Below are 15,953 nucleotides of genomic sequence, written 5' to 3'. Positions count from 1 at the left end.
ACCTCGGCCAGTCCAGAGGGCCCGGAGGCCCAACCCAGGCCTTAGAGGCGGGTCGCCGGGGCCGCTAGGCCGGGAGGGGGTTACCTGCGGCAGTAGTCTGGCGAGGTTCAGCCCCTTTCCGCAGCCGGCGAGGCAGCGCGTCTGTCTCCACCGGCAGCCTTCTCCCCTCTGAGCTGCAGGGCCTACTTTTTATAGCTGCCGCCCTCCCTAAGGCTCCGCCCCCCTGCTGTCGGGTTGGCCGCCCGGCAGGACCTATCGGGGCCCAGTAGTCTGGTTGCCGGGCAGACTGGGCTGCCGGCAAGTCTAGAGTCTGATTGGGCGCCTGCGGCCCTTCCGCGGGCCCAGGCTCAGAGGAAGGCCACTGCGCCTTCCTACAATCACCCAAAATTATTAGTGATCAGTGAGTTATTGATTTTCAAACAATCCCTCACAACGCACTTTTAGACAAAGATTATTACAGTAGTATGTACAGTGTGGCTACACGGATGCTTAGTGTCGTTGTTACCCCTTACAAAGCTGCAGGAGGGTTAGCCACTGGCTGACCCATTGGCAGCAGGTTAGAACCACTGTTCCCCAACACCTCAATATGTTTAATTACATCTGAAATGACCAACCTAAATCCATAGATTAAGGGGAACTTTTCCCCGTCATTAGTATCCGTACTTCCCCCAGCAGTTGTTTCACACCACCTGGATCACCCAGCCCAGAATTCTGTCACCCCGAAGGTGGTGACTCAACTCTCTTACCACTCTGGGTTTGCCCTGCTCTCAGTGGAGTTGTGACCCACAGCTATTTAACTAGCTGTGCCAGAGTCTCACTGTTCCTAGCAGATCCTGAGCCATAGCACCATCTAGTTGTGCCTCAGTTTCCCTTACCCAAAACTGTAAAGAATTGTCACCCGTAGGACGTGAAACCAAGTCTCATCCCCCTCGAACTCTGCCCTGCTTCTAGGTGAATTCTTGTCTGCCAGCATCTCTGTGCACTCAGCATTTCTGGCCCCAGCACTGTCTAGCTTTGCCTCAGTTTCCCTGCTTTTCCTGTGGCACATTGGGAGAGGGATATTTTCATGCCCCAAAGTGAGACCAGGTGACATTGAGTTTGTGCTCTAGGCTGAGTGACTTAACTGGATTTAGCTCACTCTACCTGATCTACTCTCAGACCAGGCACAGTAAACTGATTCCCAATCAATTGCTCAGTCTGATCTCTGCTGTAGCATCTTGTTGGGGTGGAGGATGAAGGGTAAGGAAACTGCAGACTACAAGTGTGGGAAGTGGAGGTACACATTGGCATCTTGGGACACTATGGGATGGGAAAGAGCAAGTATCAGAGAAGCAATAGGACTTGGGGAGTGAAGGCAGCAGGGGAAGGGTTGGTTTATATTAGATACCAATAAGATTGATTATTAGTTCTTTGCTTGATGTTTCTTCCTTCTGCCTCTTCCATCACTCCTTCAGTTTCTCATTTGGTTGTGTCTCCCCCCCTCATTTACTCTCGGGTGGTGTCCCGTAGGGCTCATTCTTTGGTCGCCACTGTCCCCTCTGCGATTGAGCTCATACACTTTCATGACTTCAGTTATCTTCTTGTTGATGACAATCTCCTTTCCTACTCCTCTTGGACCTCTCTTCCATTTGCTCTCATATCTGCTCCTAGACTCTCCCTGAATCTTCAGCCACCTACTCAAACCCAACATATCACAAATGAAATTTCTTGTCCTACTCCTCCCATTAAAAAACTCTCTCCTTTCCCTTCTCTATTTTTATCATCCTTTCCACCATGTTTCTGGTCATCCAACCTCACAACCTTTGTTATATTCAACTCTTCTCACTTCCTTTCCTATTCAGGCTGTTACTACATCCTTCTATATCATCTCTTGCCTTGGCTACTGTACCTTCTCTTTTCTGGCCTCCCAAAAACTCATCTTGTGCCTCCTCAAGTCTTTTTGACAGGATGCAGCCAAAAGCACTTTTTACTCTCCTCTGCAACTATTTCATTCCTTCTGTGTTTGTTTTATTTCAGGGATTGCTTTAGGTACCAAAGGTGCTTCCGGCCTATTTCCTTCTGAAGCAGCAGAATGGCTTTGCTATCATGCTTTCATTATCAAATTGACAAAGCACAAAGTTGTCTACAAGTGCCTCCTTAGGCCCCTAAAAATATGTAAGTACATAGCAACATTGACAGTGAAACTTTTGGAGTATAGATAACATAATCAAATCTGCGTATGCACGTGCAAACAAAAATAGTGTAATTTTTCACCATTGCCTGCAGCCTGGCTCTACTTAAAGAACTGTCATTTCTGTTATGTGACACTTATGGTTTATGTAGATTTATTATTTAACTTATATGAACCAAATTTTCTGCCTATTAAATAAGATGAGATTTAAATGCTCTGATTACTATTCAATCACTATTTTGGGAAGGTGACTTTGTTTAAATTTTTCATTGAGTCTCTCAGAATAGGTCCTCCTTTGTGCCAGTTGGTTATCTTACTGTGGTGTTTCTAACACAACAGAGTGGGGGAGGGGAAACAATCCAAAACTAAAGCAGAAGACAACATGGTCAATTTCTTATATACCAATTCACTGATGTCTCCTTCCACATGGATCTATAGTACTCTACCCTTCTGACCTACTTCCCCACAAATTACTGTAGCCTCAGGATCTGTCTCACTCCTAATTATCTAATGTAAGTACAGTTCAAGAGGCTTATACGCTTGGTCTGTTTTATGTCTGTATGCACCTAGAACTTGAAAGGCTGTATGAAACCATTAATTATGGTAGATCATGGAAGATTAGGGATGGAAGGGACTTCAAGAGGTAATCTAGTCCAACCCCCTGCTCAAAGTAGGACCAACCTCAACTAAAACATTCCAGCCAGGGCTTTGTCAACCTTAAAAACCTCTAAGGATGGAGATTCTACCCCCACCCTCCCTTAGGTAACCCATTCCAGTGCTTCACCAACCGCCTAATCAAAAAGCTTTTCCTAATATCCAACCTAGACCTCCCCCACTGCAACTTGACACCATTGCTTCTGTCATCTGTCACCACTGAGAACAGCCTAGTTCCATCCTCCCTGGGAACTCTCCTTCAGGTAGCTGAATGCCATTATCAAATCTCCCCTCACTCTTCTCTTCTGCAGACTAAACAAGCCTAGTTCCCTCAGCCTCTCCTTATGTCATGTGCTCCAGCCCACTAAACAAACTCCTCAGTGGGGGAACCAAAACTGGACACAGTACTCAAAATGAGGCCTTACCGGTGCTGAATAGAGGGAAATAATCACCCTGGTAATGCTCCTACTAATGTAGCTCACTATGCTTTTAGCCTTCTTGGCGATAACGGCACACCGTTGACTCATATCCAGCTTCTTGCCCACTGTGACCCTCCCAGGTCCTTTTCTGCTGAACTGCTGCCTAGCCAGTCAGTCCCCAGTCTGTAGCAATGCACGGGATTTGTCCATCCTAAGTGCAAGACTCTGCAGTTGTCCTTGTTGAACCTCAGCAGATTTTTTTTGGCCCAGTCCTTCAATTTGTCTAGGTCACTGTGTATCCTATCCCTGCCCTCCAGCATATCTATCACTCCCCCCAGCTTATTGTCATGTGCAAACTTACTGAGAGTGCAATCCACCCCATCCTCCACTTCATTAATGAAGATGCTGAACAAACCGGTCCCACTACTGACCCCTGGGGCACTCCACTTGTTACCGGCTGCCAACTAGACATCAAGCTGTTGATCACTACCAGTTGAGTCTGATGATCTAGCCAGCTTTCTATCCATGTTATAGTCCATTCATCCAACCTATACTTCTGTAACTTGCTGATAAGAATGTTGTGGGAGACCATATCAAAAGCTTTGCTAAAGACAAGCTATATCACGTCCACCACTTTCCTCACATCCACAGAGCCAGTCATCACATCATAGAAGGTGATCAGGTTGGTCAGACATGACTTGCCCTTGGTGAATTCATGCTGACTGTTCCTGATCACCTTCATTTCTTCCAGGAGCCTCAAAATGGATTCCTTGAGGACTTGCTTCAAGATTTTTCTGGGGACTGAGACTGACCGATCTATAGTTACCCGGAGCCTCCTCCTTCTCTTTTTTGAAGATGGGCACTATATTTGCCTTTTTCCAATCATCTGGGACCTCCCCCAATCGCCACGAATTTTCAAAGATAATGGCTAATGGCTCTGCAAATCACATCAGCCAATTCCCTCAGCACCCTCGGATGTGTTGCATTCGGTCCCATGGACTTGTGCATGTCCAGCCTTTCTAAATAGTCCTGAACCTGTTCTTTCAGCACTGAGGGCTGCTCACTTCCTCCCTATTCTGTGCTGCCCACTGCAGTAGTCTGGGAGCTGACCTTGTCTGTGAAGAGAGGCAAAGAAGGCATTGAGTACTTCAGCTTTTTCCACATCATCTGTCACTAGGTTGCCACCCCATTCTGTAAGGGGCCCACACTTTCTCTAACCATCTTCTTGTTACTAACATACCTGTGGAAACCCTTCTTGCTACCCTTCACGTCCCTTCCTAGCTGCAACTCCAATTGTGCTTTGGCCTTCCTTATTTCACTCCTGCGTGCTCGAGTAGTGTTTTTATACTCCTGCCTTCTCACTTCTTGTAAGCTTCCTTTTTGTGTTTAAGCTGACTGAAGACTTCTTTGTTAAGCCAAGCTGGTTGCCTGTCATGTTTGCTATTCTTTCTGCACATTGGGATGGTTTGTTCCTGCACCCTCAATAAGGTTTCCTTAAAATACAGCCAGCTATCTTGGACTCCTTTTCCCCTCATATTAGCCTCCCAGGGTTCCTGCCCATCAGCTCTCTGAGGGAGTCAAAATCTGCTTTTCTGAAGTCCAGGGTCTTTATCCTGCTGTTCTCTTTTCTTCCTTTTGTCAGGATCCTGAACAAGACCATCTCATGGTCATTGCTCCATAGGTTAACACTTCTACTTCCCCTACCAATTCTTCCTTGTTTGTGAGCAGCAGGTCAAGAGGACCTAGTAGGTTCCTCCAGCACTTGCACCAGGAAGTTGTCCTCAACAGTCCAAAAACATCCTGGTTCATATGTGCTCTGCTGTATTGCTCTCCCAGCAGATGTCAGGGTGATTGAAATTCACCATTAGAACCAGATCCTGTGATCTGGAAACTTTCACTAGGTTGTCTGAAGAAAGCCTCATCCATCTCATCCTCCTCTTCTGATGGTCTATAACAGACGCCCACTATGACATCACCCTTGTTGCTCTCGCTTCTAAACTTAACCCAGAGACTCTCAACAGACTTTTCTCCAGTTTCATACTGGAATTCTGAGTAATCATATTACTCTCTTACATACAGTGCAACTCCTCCACCTTTTCTCCCCTGCTTGTCCTTCCTGAACAGTTTATACCCATCCATGACAGTGCTCCAGTTGCGTGAGCTATCCCACCAAGTCTCGGTTATTCCAATCATATCACATTTCCTTGACTGTGCCAGGACTTCCCATTCCTCTTGCTTGTTTCCCAGGCTTCTTGCGTTCATGTACAGGCACCTAAGATAACTAGCTGATTACTCTGCTTTCTCAGTACGAATCAGGAGGCCTCCCCTGTTGTACCCTCCTCCTTGTGCTTCCTCCTGGTGTCCCACTTCCCCACTTACATCTGGGCTTAGGTCTCTGTACCCCTGCAAACCTAGTTTAAAGCCCTCCTCACTAGGTTAGCCAGCCTGCCTGCAAAGATGCTCTACCCTCTTTTCGTTAGGTGGATTCCATCTTCCCAGCAATCTTTCTTCCTGGAACAACATCCCATGGTCGAAGAATATCTCCAACACCAACTGCGTAACCACGCATTTACTTCCGCAATTCAGTGGACCCTACCTGGGCCTTTTCCTTCAATGGGAATTGGATTGCAGCCTTAAACCCAATCCCAGAGCATTCTGAGGACCCAGTAGGCAAGGCCTTGCTGGGGTAGCCTCTCTAAGTAGATCAGGGGAAAGAAGTCCCCTGGAATTACTAGTGTCCCACCCTTTCCAACAAGTGGGGAATCATGCCCAGCCTGACCCTGTGGGCAGCGCTGAGGGCAGTTAGAGACTAGTTGCTTTTCATCTCTCTGAGATAAGTTAGGGTGGGTTAAGGTCCCATTTTACAATACTTCTGCCTCTAACCCTGGGCATTATTAATCAGACAGTTACTTTTCTGATAATTTCACTCTGTGCTCAAGAGTCATTATAAATATACTATTTGATTTCAGTTCATATTATTTACTATCTCTTTCAGCTCAGGTGTATTTCACTAACTTCATAGCATAAGCATGCTTCACTGCAAATATTAGCCTTACTTCTTCACTATGTCACTAAACTAAAAGAAATCAATATGAATTCAACCCCTTTTTTCCCCCTAACAGGATAGCTCTGTCATTAAAGCTTACAATATTTTCACCAAAGCTGTATCACTTACAGTTGACTTCCCTTTTATACATATAACTTCATTTAAGCACAATATCAGGTTCCATTAAGTTTCCTATTTTTCACTACTGTATCTGGCACATCATATAATATCTTAATGTTTGATATTAATTTTTTAAATTCATTTATTCACAGACAGGGAAAAAGGGAAAATTATTCAGCTGTACCAACAGTGCATTCTTATGAAAAATTGCAAAGACTGTTTCCTCAGACAGTCTGAAGAAATCTTGCTGCTAGGCCTTGAGTATTTTTCTCTCAGTTCTCTGTGCCATCTTTTCTCAGCTGCCTTGATGCCTTGGCAGTTTTCAAATAGTAACAGCTCATAACTTTGGGGCCTTAATTACTGCACCACATATAGAGGTTTATGACTCTGCTGCTGCTTCTGTGCTAAAACAGATGTTTCTTTATTTCAAGTGGCAGAGTGTCATACTTTTGCACCCAGAGATCCAGGGTTCAATCCCTATTTATGACCTGAACAGAAGTCATGTTATTTTTGTGTGCTGTTTGTAACTACTGAAGCACAGTCTGTTCCAAGAGCTAGAAGTAGAAAAGGAATCCTGATACTCAAGTATTTTTGAGATAGTTGGGCAGCTCAGTGGTAATGTGTGTGTTGTGTCTCTCTGTGTGGGTTGGTCCACAATGAGGATAACATGCTTTCCCGCTCATTCTTATAGCAGAAGTGGAAGATGTTTGTACTGATTCTGAAAGTTGCTGATCATCTAGTTGAGGGCAAAAAAAGTACACTTGTATAAAATTAATATAAAGACCCTGGTGTATTTGTTGTAATGACTTTATGTTGCAAAACAGTCTGTGTAGAAGTTTAATTTGAATGTTAATGTTTGTTTAACTTTGCATTTTGGTTAACGAGGGCTCTCTCTTTAAGAACAGAATGTGGCAAACAGAGTATGTTTAATACTGAGAGGAAAGTGTGGGAGATTTTGCCAGTGAATCCAGAGAGTGGAAGAAACTGCTTGTGTAAACATAGAATACATTTATGCTTCCAGAAAGCAAGCCTCATTCTCACAGGTGTAGCCTTAGTATTAGGGCATTGATAATAGGCCTCTTACTTGTAGGTCACCAATTTTGAATCCTTCCCAGGTCAGCAGGGATTAAAAGTTGTTCCCTTCTAATGAGTGTTTGGCAGTTCCTATATGAGATAAGTTTAGGGAGTCTGAAGTCAAACTCACTAGCATTCTTTGTATTAGGTTGTAAGATCTTATGGTCAGGGACCATCTCTGAGGTCTTATCTAAACACAAAAGCTGCACTACTTTGACTATACTGATACAGTTAAATCTTCACAACACTCCTAGTATGGATGCAGTTATACTGGTATAAATGTGCTTACACCTGTATAGCATTTCTGTGTGTGAAAGGAGATTAAGCTATATTGCTATAAGGCACCTTTTTTACTGGTATAATTGAGTCCACCATGGGCTTTGTATCAGGGCTGTCAAATGATTAAAAAAATTAATAGTGATTAAGATTTTAAAAAAATTGTTTCAATTGTTTTAATCACATTGTTAAACAATAATAGAATACCATTTATTTAAATATTTTTGGATGTTTTCTACATTTTCAAACGAATTGATTTCAGTTACAACACAGAATACAATGTGTACCATGCTCACTTCATATTTATGATAACAAATATTTGCACTGTGAAAAAGATAAACAAAAGAAATAGTATTTTTCAGTTCACCTCATACAAGTATGGTAGCGCAATCTCTTTATCATGAAAGTGCAACTTACAAATGTAGAATTTTTTTGTTACATAACTTCACTCAAAACAAAACCATGTAAAACTTTAGAGCCTATGAGTCCACTCAGACCTACTTCTTATTCAGCCAATCGCTAAGACAGAGAAGTTTGCTTACATTTATGGGAGATAATGCCGCCTGCTTCTTTTTTATAATGTCACCTGAAAGTGAGAACAGATGTTGCAACGTATTTACATGCCAAATATGCTAAATATTCGTATGCCCTTTCATGCTTCGACCACCATTCCAGAGGACATTCTTCCATATTGATGATGGGTTCTGCTCAATAACAAGCCAAAGCAGTGTGGACTGACACACATTCATTTTTATCATCTGAGTCAGATACGACCAACTGAAGGTAGATTTTCTTTTTTGGTGTTTTGGTTATCGTAGTTTCTGCATCGGAGTGTTGCTCTTTTAAGACTTCTGACAGCATATTCCACACTTCATCCCTCTCAGATTTTGGAAGGCACTTCAGATTCTTAAACCTTTGGGTTAAGTGCTATAGCTATCTTTAGAAATCTCATATTGGTATCTTCTTTGTGTCTTTTTCAAATCTGCAGTGAAAGTGTTCTTAAATCAAACAACTGGCAAAACTTTAGAGCCTATAAGTCCACTCAGACCTAATTCTTGTTCAGCCAATTGCTAAGACAAAGAAGTTCGTTTACATTTGTGGGAGATAATGCTGGACATGAGCAAGCACTTGAAGAAGAAAAAATGGTTACTAACCTTTCTGTAACTGTTGTTCTTCGAGATGTGTTGCTCATCTCCATTCTTAACCTGCCCCTCTGTTGGAGTAACTGGCAAGAAGGAACTAAGAGGGTGGTGGGGCAACAGTTGCCTATATATCATGCCATGACGGTGCCATTCCATGGAGCACCAGAGCTGACCTGGCATATACCACTTGGAAAAAGCTTCCGCCGGTGGTGCACACAGCACGTGCACACCTACATGGGAATGAACATAAAATCATAGAATATTAGAGTTAGGAGGGACCTCAGGAGGTCATCTAACCCAACCCTGTGCTCAAAGCAAGACCAACCCCAACTAAATCATCCCAGCCAGGGCTTTTTCAAGCTGCACTTAAAAACCTCTAAGAATGGAGATTCCACCACCTCCCTAGGTAATTCATTCCAGTGCTTCACCACCCTCCTAATGAAAAAGTTTTTCTAATATCCAACATAGACCTTCCCCTCTGCAACTTGAGACCATTGACATGTGCAACACATCTCAAAGAACAATGGTTACGGAAAGGTTAGTAACTGTTTTTTCTGTATGTTGTTTCAATGGTTAATTACCATCACTGTAAAATACTGTTCACCGTATTTTTAGTCAGAATTTGTCTATCTTCAACTTTCAGCCATTTTACCTTATTCCTTTTATCCGCTAGATTAGAGATTCCTGTGCTATCAAAAATATTCTCCCCATTTTAGACTGTAATCAAGTCCCTTCTAAAGCTTCTATTGGTTAAACATAATACATGGAACTTCTGAAGTTTCTCACAGTAAGGCAGATTTTCCAGACCTCAAATCACTTTTGTAACTCTAGAACCTTTTCCAACTTATCAGCATCCTTTATCGACACTGGATCTGTGTGTTTTAGTATAGTATTTTAGTAATGGTCTCACAATTGCTGTATACAGTGGTAATACCTCCGCCTAACTTATGCACCTTCTTCCTCTGGATCCTGTTCCCAAGGATTCCATTTACTTTCTCAAGCCTTGTCTGCATGAGAAAAGTGTGCTGATTTTAAACCAGTTTGGTTAAACTGGTGCAAACCCCTGAGTGAACACTCTTATTTCAATCTACGTGGCTTATTTCATCTAAATTTAAACAGATTTCTTATAGTCTTAAACTAAACTGAAATAATCCTGGTTGAAACTGAGATAAGAGTATCCACGTAAGGATGTGGACAAGTTGGAGAGAGTCCAGCGGAGGGCAACAAAAATGATTAGGGGGCTGGAGCACAGGATTTATGAGGAGAGGCTGAGAGAACTGGGCTTGTTTAGTCTGCAAAAGAGAAGAGTGAGGGGGGATTTGATAGCGGCCTTTAACTACCTGAAAGGGGGTTCCAGGGAGGAGGGGGCTAGGCTGTTCTCGGTGGTGGCAGATGACAGAACAAGGAGCAACGGTCTCAAGTTGCAGGGCGGGAGGTCTAGGTTGGACATTAGGAAAAAGTTTTTTACTAGGAGGGTGGTGAAGCACTGGAATGGGTTACCTAGGGAGGTGGTGGAATCTCCATCCTTAGAGGTTTTTAAGCTGAGGCTTAAAAGCTGAGGTTTTTAAGCCCTGGTTGAGATGATATAGCTGAGGTTAGTCCTGCTTTGAGCAGAGGGTTGGACTAGATGACCTCCTGAGGTCCCTTCCAACTCTAATATTCTATGATTCTATGATTTGTATTAGTTTAACTAAATGAGCTTAAAAGCACAGCCTTAGTTAAACCTGTGTGTCTGTCTCGTGTACACAAGTCCTTAGTCTTTGAATCTCACTGGGAGCTTATATTCAGTTTGTCAGTCATAACCAGTAAATGTTTTTCAGAACTACTGCTTTCCAGGATATAGACCCTCATCTTGTGACACCTGCATACTTTGTTCCAAGATGAATGCATTTGGGTGTATTAAAATGTATGTTATTCGAGGGAGTGCACCATACTAAATTATCCAGATAGGTCTGTAGAACTGCCCTGTTATTATTTACTACTATATTAATTTTAAAATGATAAAGAATATAATCTGGGTATAGGCCTGGTGGTCTGACATCAATCTTGGGCCAGGTGGTGGAGCAGCTGATACGGGATTCTATTAGTAAAGAATTAAAGGAGGGTAATATAATTTCTTCGGCTGTCCATTGCAAACGATGATGACTGTAGAGAGCAGCTAGCACTTTCCTGCAAGCTGATGAGATGCAGGTCCAGCTCTTGAATGGAAACATCGGCCACATCGAGGGCAGGTGATATCTTTCTGTTAGTTTCGAGCCATGTTGTGTCTTAGCTCATGTTGATGCTGATAAGTTGCTAATCGTTTTTCTTCTACCTTTTCAACAGCCTCAGATACAGCATTTCTCCATGGTACACGGTTTTCTGCCAATGTCTCCCAGGTGTTCAAATCAGTGCCCACTGTCTTGAGATATCTCTTAAGGACATCTTTGTAGCATAGCTTCTGATCACCCCTCACTCGTTTACCTTCCTTCAGTTGATCATAAAAGAGGATTTTTGGAAGCCGGTGTTCTGGCGTACGAGTCACATGTCCTGACCAACTAATTTGTGAGGAAGTAACTATTGCTTCTACACTGGGCCTTTCAGCTCTTACTAATACTTCAGTGTTAAGAATTTGGTCTTGCGATTTGATGTTCATGATTTGCCGCAAGTGTCTCAGTTGTAGGCTCATCAGCTTTTTCACATGTCTTCCATACAGTGTCAGTGTCTCCACAGAGTAGAGCATAGACAGTATCACCATTGCTCTGTAGACCTTGACCTTAGTAGTCAGTTTGATCCCGTGCTGAGATCAAAGTCCCTTTTTGATGCTGCCAGAAGCCCTGAATATGGCTAACTAATGCAGATATAACTAATGCCAATCCACATGGGTTTATGGGCAACAGATCCTGTCAAATTAACTTGATATCTTTTTTCATGAGATTACAAGTTTGATAAAGGTAATAGTGTAGAAATAATTTACTTAGACTTCTGTAAAGCATTTAACTTGGTACCACATAACATTTTGATTAAAAAACTAGAATGATGTAAAATTAACATAGCACACGTTAAATAGATTAAAAACTGGCTAACTGATAGGTCTCAAAATGTAACTGTAAATAGGGAATCATCATTGAATGGGTGTGTTGCCAGTGGGGTCCCACAGAGATCAGTTCTTGGCCCTACACTATTTAATATTATCATCAATGATCTGGAAGAGATCGTAAAATCATCACTGATAAGGTTTGCAGACTGTACAAAGATGGGGTATTGGTAAATAATGAAGAGGACAACTCACTGATTCAAACCGATCTGGATCACTTGGTAAGCTGGGCGCGAGCAAGTAATACATGCTTTAATATGGCTAAATGTAAATATCTAGGAACAAAGAACATAGGACATAATTACAGAATGTGATCCTGGGAAGCTGTGACTCTTAAAAAGATTTGGGGGTCATGATGGATAATCAGCTGAACGTGAGTTCCCAGTGTGACACTATGGTTGATAGGGCTAATGAAATCATTGGGAGCATAAAAAGGGGACTCTCAAGTAGTAGAAAAAAGGTTATTTTACCTCTGTATCGGGCACTGCTATGATTGCTGCTGGAATAATGTGTCCAGTTCTGGTGTTCACAATTCAAGAAGGATGTTGATAAACTGGAGAGAGTTCAGAGAAGAGCCATGAGAATAATTAAAGGATTAGAAAATGCCTTATGGTGATAGACTCAAGGAGTTCAATCTATTTAGCTTAACAAAGAGAAGGTTAAGGAGTTACTTGATCACAGCCGATAAGTATCTAGATGGGGAACAAATATTTGATAATGGGTTCTTCAACCTAGCAGGCAAAGGTATAACAAGATCCAGTGGCTTGAAATTGAATGTGTCTAGACACATTAATGGAAAATAAGGTATACAATGAGAGTAATTAACCATTAGAACAATTTACCAAGGGTTGTGCTGGATTCTACATCACTGGCAATTTTTAGATCAAGATTGGGGTTTTTTTAATGTATCTAGTACAAAAGGGATTATTTTGGGAATTTCTATGGCCTTTATTATACAGGAAGTCAGAGCAGATAATCACAGTGGTCCCTTTTGGCCTTGGAATTTCTGAATCTAATGTATATGTCATCTGCAAACTTTACCATCAATGACTTCATATTTTTTGTCCAGATGGTTGATAAAGATATTTCAATAGCACTGGATCCTTGAAGGACCCCAGTATAAATATCCTATTTAATGATGATTTAACATACACAATTACATTTTGAGATCTAGCAGTTACCAAATTTTAATCCATTTAAATGTACTGTGCAGTGCATTTTGTGTAGTGCTAATATTTTAATCGGTGTTGTGTAGTACTACCTCAAATGCCTGACTGAAGTCTAAGTATATTATGTCAACACAGACACTTTAGTTTGATAAATCCTTCTTTCCATAAAGCTCTGTTGATAGACATTAATTATGTTACCATATTTTAATTCTTTACAGATTTCATCCTGTACCAACCAGCCTTTCCATGATTTTCCTTGGCCTCAGTATCAAACTAGCTGGCCTATAGTTGCCCAGATCATCCCATTTGCTGTTTTAAAATATTAACACACCACTAGCTTTTTTTCCTGTGATCTGAAATTTTCTCAGTATTCCAAAATTTGTTAAATGTCAACATCAATGTCTCTGATAGATTTTAAGACAGTTTAAAGAAGAAGGGGAGTAAAATTACCATTGGGAAAAATACTTATTTTCTCTGTACGATACAAATAAATCATCCATCTTTTTCCAAATACAAAAACAAGCATTTATTGAACACATCTACCTTTCTGAATCACTATTGACAGCTTTATCATCTCTGTCTTGTAATAGACATAGACATAGGATTTCATTTGTTCCTGCTATATTTTAAAGATTTCTTCATATTGTCCTTACCCCTGTTGACAGTAAATTGTTCATGGATACTTTCCCTTCCCTTACCATTTGTCTTAATTTCCAAATTGCTTATTGTATTATATAGTTTTCCTCCTTCTTTCCTAAGGGAGATAAGAACCTAACTTAGTTCCAGGGGATTTCAATACCAGGTGTGACTTTCCAGGTAGCAGCATCTCTTCTTCCAAGGAAGCACAGCAATGGGAACAGCTGTCTATGCCACACCGTTCTTTAGGCACAATTTAATGGGGCAAGCTGCTCATACATATTAGTAGGATGGCATTTGCGTGAGTCTCAAACACCAGTCTGGGAAAATTTGCTTGCCAAACAGCATTAGGAACAAAGCAAAAAGCATAAACAAATAAATTAGAAAGGGACAGATTCTAAACATTGTTTGAAATATAGCCTTTCAAATTGACAGTCTTTTTCACTAGTTATTGAGTACATGGCCTCACAGGCTGCCTTCATAACCCTGAAATTCTGAGACACAGTGTAGGCAGTTTTCACTGGTATGTGGAAGGAAAACTTGTAATTTATGTATTCAATAATGTTTTCCCAAACTAAAATGAATGAGAACAGCATTTCTTGCCAGCATCTTGGAGGTTGGCTGATAACTTTTCAGTGTAATTACAGAAGCATTTGTTTCCTGAAAATCAACTGTCAACTTTATTCTACCATATCAGCATTTTGGCAAATACTTTGAATGTTAATTTCTCTGAACAATTGATGTATTTTTGCAATGTCTTTGTAGGCGAATTTCAGCTATTCAAGAAGATACCAAAGGCTACTATGCAACTACTGAAGACAGTGACAGAGCCATCTCTTTGTAAAGACTTCAAAGCCATCATGGACTAATTGATCTAATCAGGTTCTTATATAACCTTTATAGGATTAATAATAATTCCTGTATTTTAAGGATTACTGACTAGCTTTTGTTTTGATGTTCAGCATATGATGTGTCCACAACAACTTTTATTTCCATAGCTGTTTTTCAGCTAGTGGTGGTTTCAGCTAGCAGTGGCTAGCTAGCAGTTAGCAGTGAAGAATGTATTAGATTTCTTTGATATCTCTGTTACATATTTCCTGCCCACTTCTAATAACTGTATCCAATCACAGCCTTGCTGACCAAAGTGATTCCTATCTTCAAGATGAAAATTACGTTTGTTTTCAAGCTTTATTCATATGGCCACAGCTTTCTCTTCTGCTTTCATCCATCCTTCTATAAAACTCCCCTCTATCTCTTTGTATTTCAGATTGCAGTAGTAATAATTAAACTGTTGAGTAATTACAAAAAAGTTATTTGTTAGTCTTGGTATCCAATTATACAATAATCTGCAACATTATGTTGCTATTGCCATGGTCCTATGGATGGACATGTACATTATATCTTGCCCTAAAATGAGCATTAGGCTACACAGCTACACAGAGCAAGTGTATTTGATTGGTATTATGACCAGTAAAGAAATTATATTAGTCTTATACCTAGGAGAGTACAACAAATGTAGGCCAAAAGTTTCAAAATTGAGACCATGACCATGTTTTGGTATTTAAGTTCTCTGAGGCAGGAAGTGTTTGCTCATGTTGATTTCAATTAGGTGTGCATGTGTCGCATGCACAGTCATGAGAAGTTTTTTTCTCCAGTGGTATCCGTATGGTTGGCTCTGGAGACCCCTGGAGTTGTGCCTTCATGGCACCCTATGTAGGGCCCTGCTGATCCCCCCGCTTAAGTTCCTTCTTATCACCTGTGACAGTGGGCTCGAATCCGTTGTTTCTTGCTTCACAAGGGTCTCCTTCTCAGTGGTTGTCCCACCTGTGATTTGTAAATAGTTAAAATAGCATTAGGTGTTGAGAATTAAGTGTAATTACAGCAATTTTAATTACAGCAGTAATTACTGCAGTGTTAGTAGATTCCCTTAGGGCAGGGGTGGGGAACCTTTTCCCTGCCAAGGGCCATTTTGATATTCCTACCTTCATTCGCGGGCCATGTCGCCGATTCCGCCGCCGAATTCCCCCCATCGCCGCCGAAAAGGGGCAAACGGCGGCAGGGTTTCGGCGGCAGGAACTGCCCACCCCCCCACGGAACCGCGCCGCCGCCGACTCCACCCCCGCGCCGCCGAAATGCCCGAAATGCCGCCGCCGTTTCCGCCTTTTCGGCGG

The 15,953-nt window shown here is 41.7% G+C and overlaps 1 protein-coding gene across 4 annotated transcripts in view; it reads left to right on the top strand.

The window, feature by feature from the left end:
* Positions 1–15,091, top strand: part of TERT (telomerase reverse transcriptase) — a 103,343-nt gene extending 88,252 nt beyond the window's left edge. For 3 of the 4 annotated variants that reach the window (XM_067557408.1, XM_067557411.1, XM_067557410.1), the window contains exons 15-16: positions 2,017–2,154; positions 14,548–15,091. In XM_067557408.1, the coding sequence (XP_067413509.1) occupies positions 2,017–2,154; positions 14,548–14,651 (242 nt within the window). In that variant the 3' untranslated portion in view covers positions 14,652–15,091. The remainder of the gene's footprint in view (positions 1–2,016; positions 2,155–14,547) is intronic. The other variant, XM_067557409.1, reaches the window with a different exon arrangement.
* Positions 15,092–15,953: the final 862 nt, after the last annotated feature.

This window comes from Emydura macquarii, unplaced genomic scaffold (assembly GCF_026122565.2).
Source record: "Emydura macquarii macquarii isolate MOO-44397 ecotype Brisbane River unplaced genomic scaffold, CSIRO-AGI_Emac_v2 contig_1827, whole genome shotgun sequence".
Taxonomy (NCBI): domain Eukaryota; kingdom Metazoa; phylum Chordata; order Testudines; family Chelidae; genus Emydura; species Emydura macquarii.
This window is presented reverse-complemented; position numbering and strand designations above follow the sequence as displayed.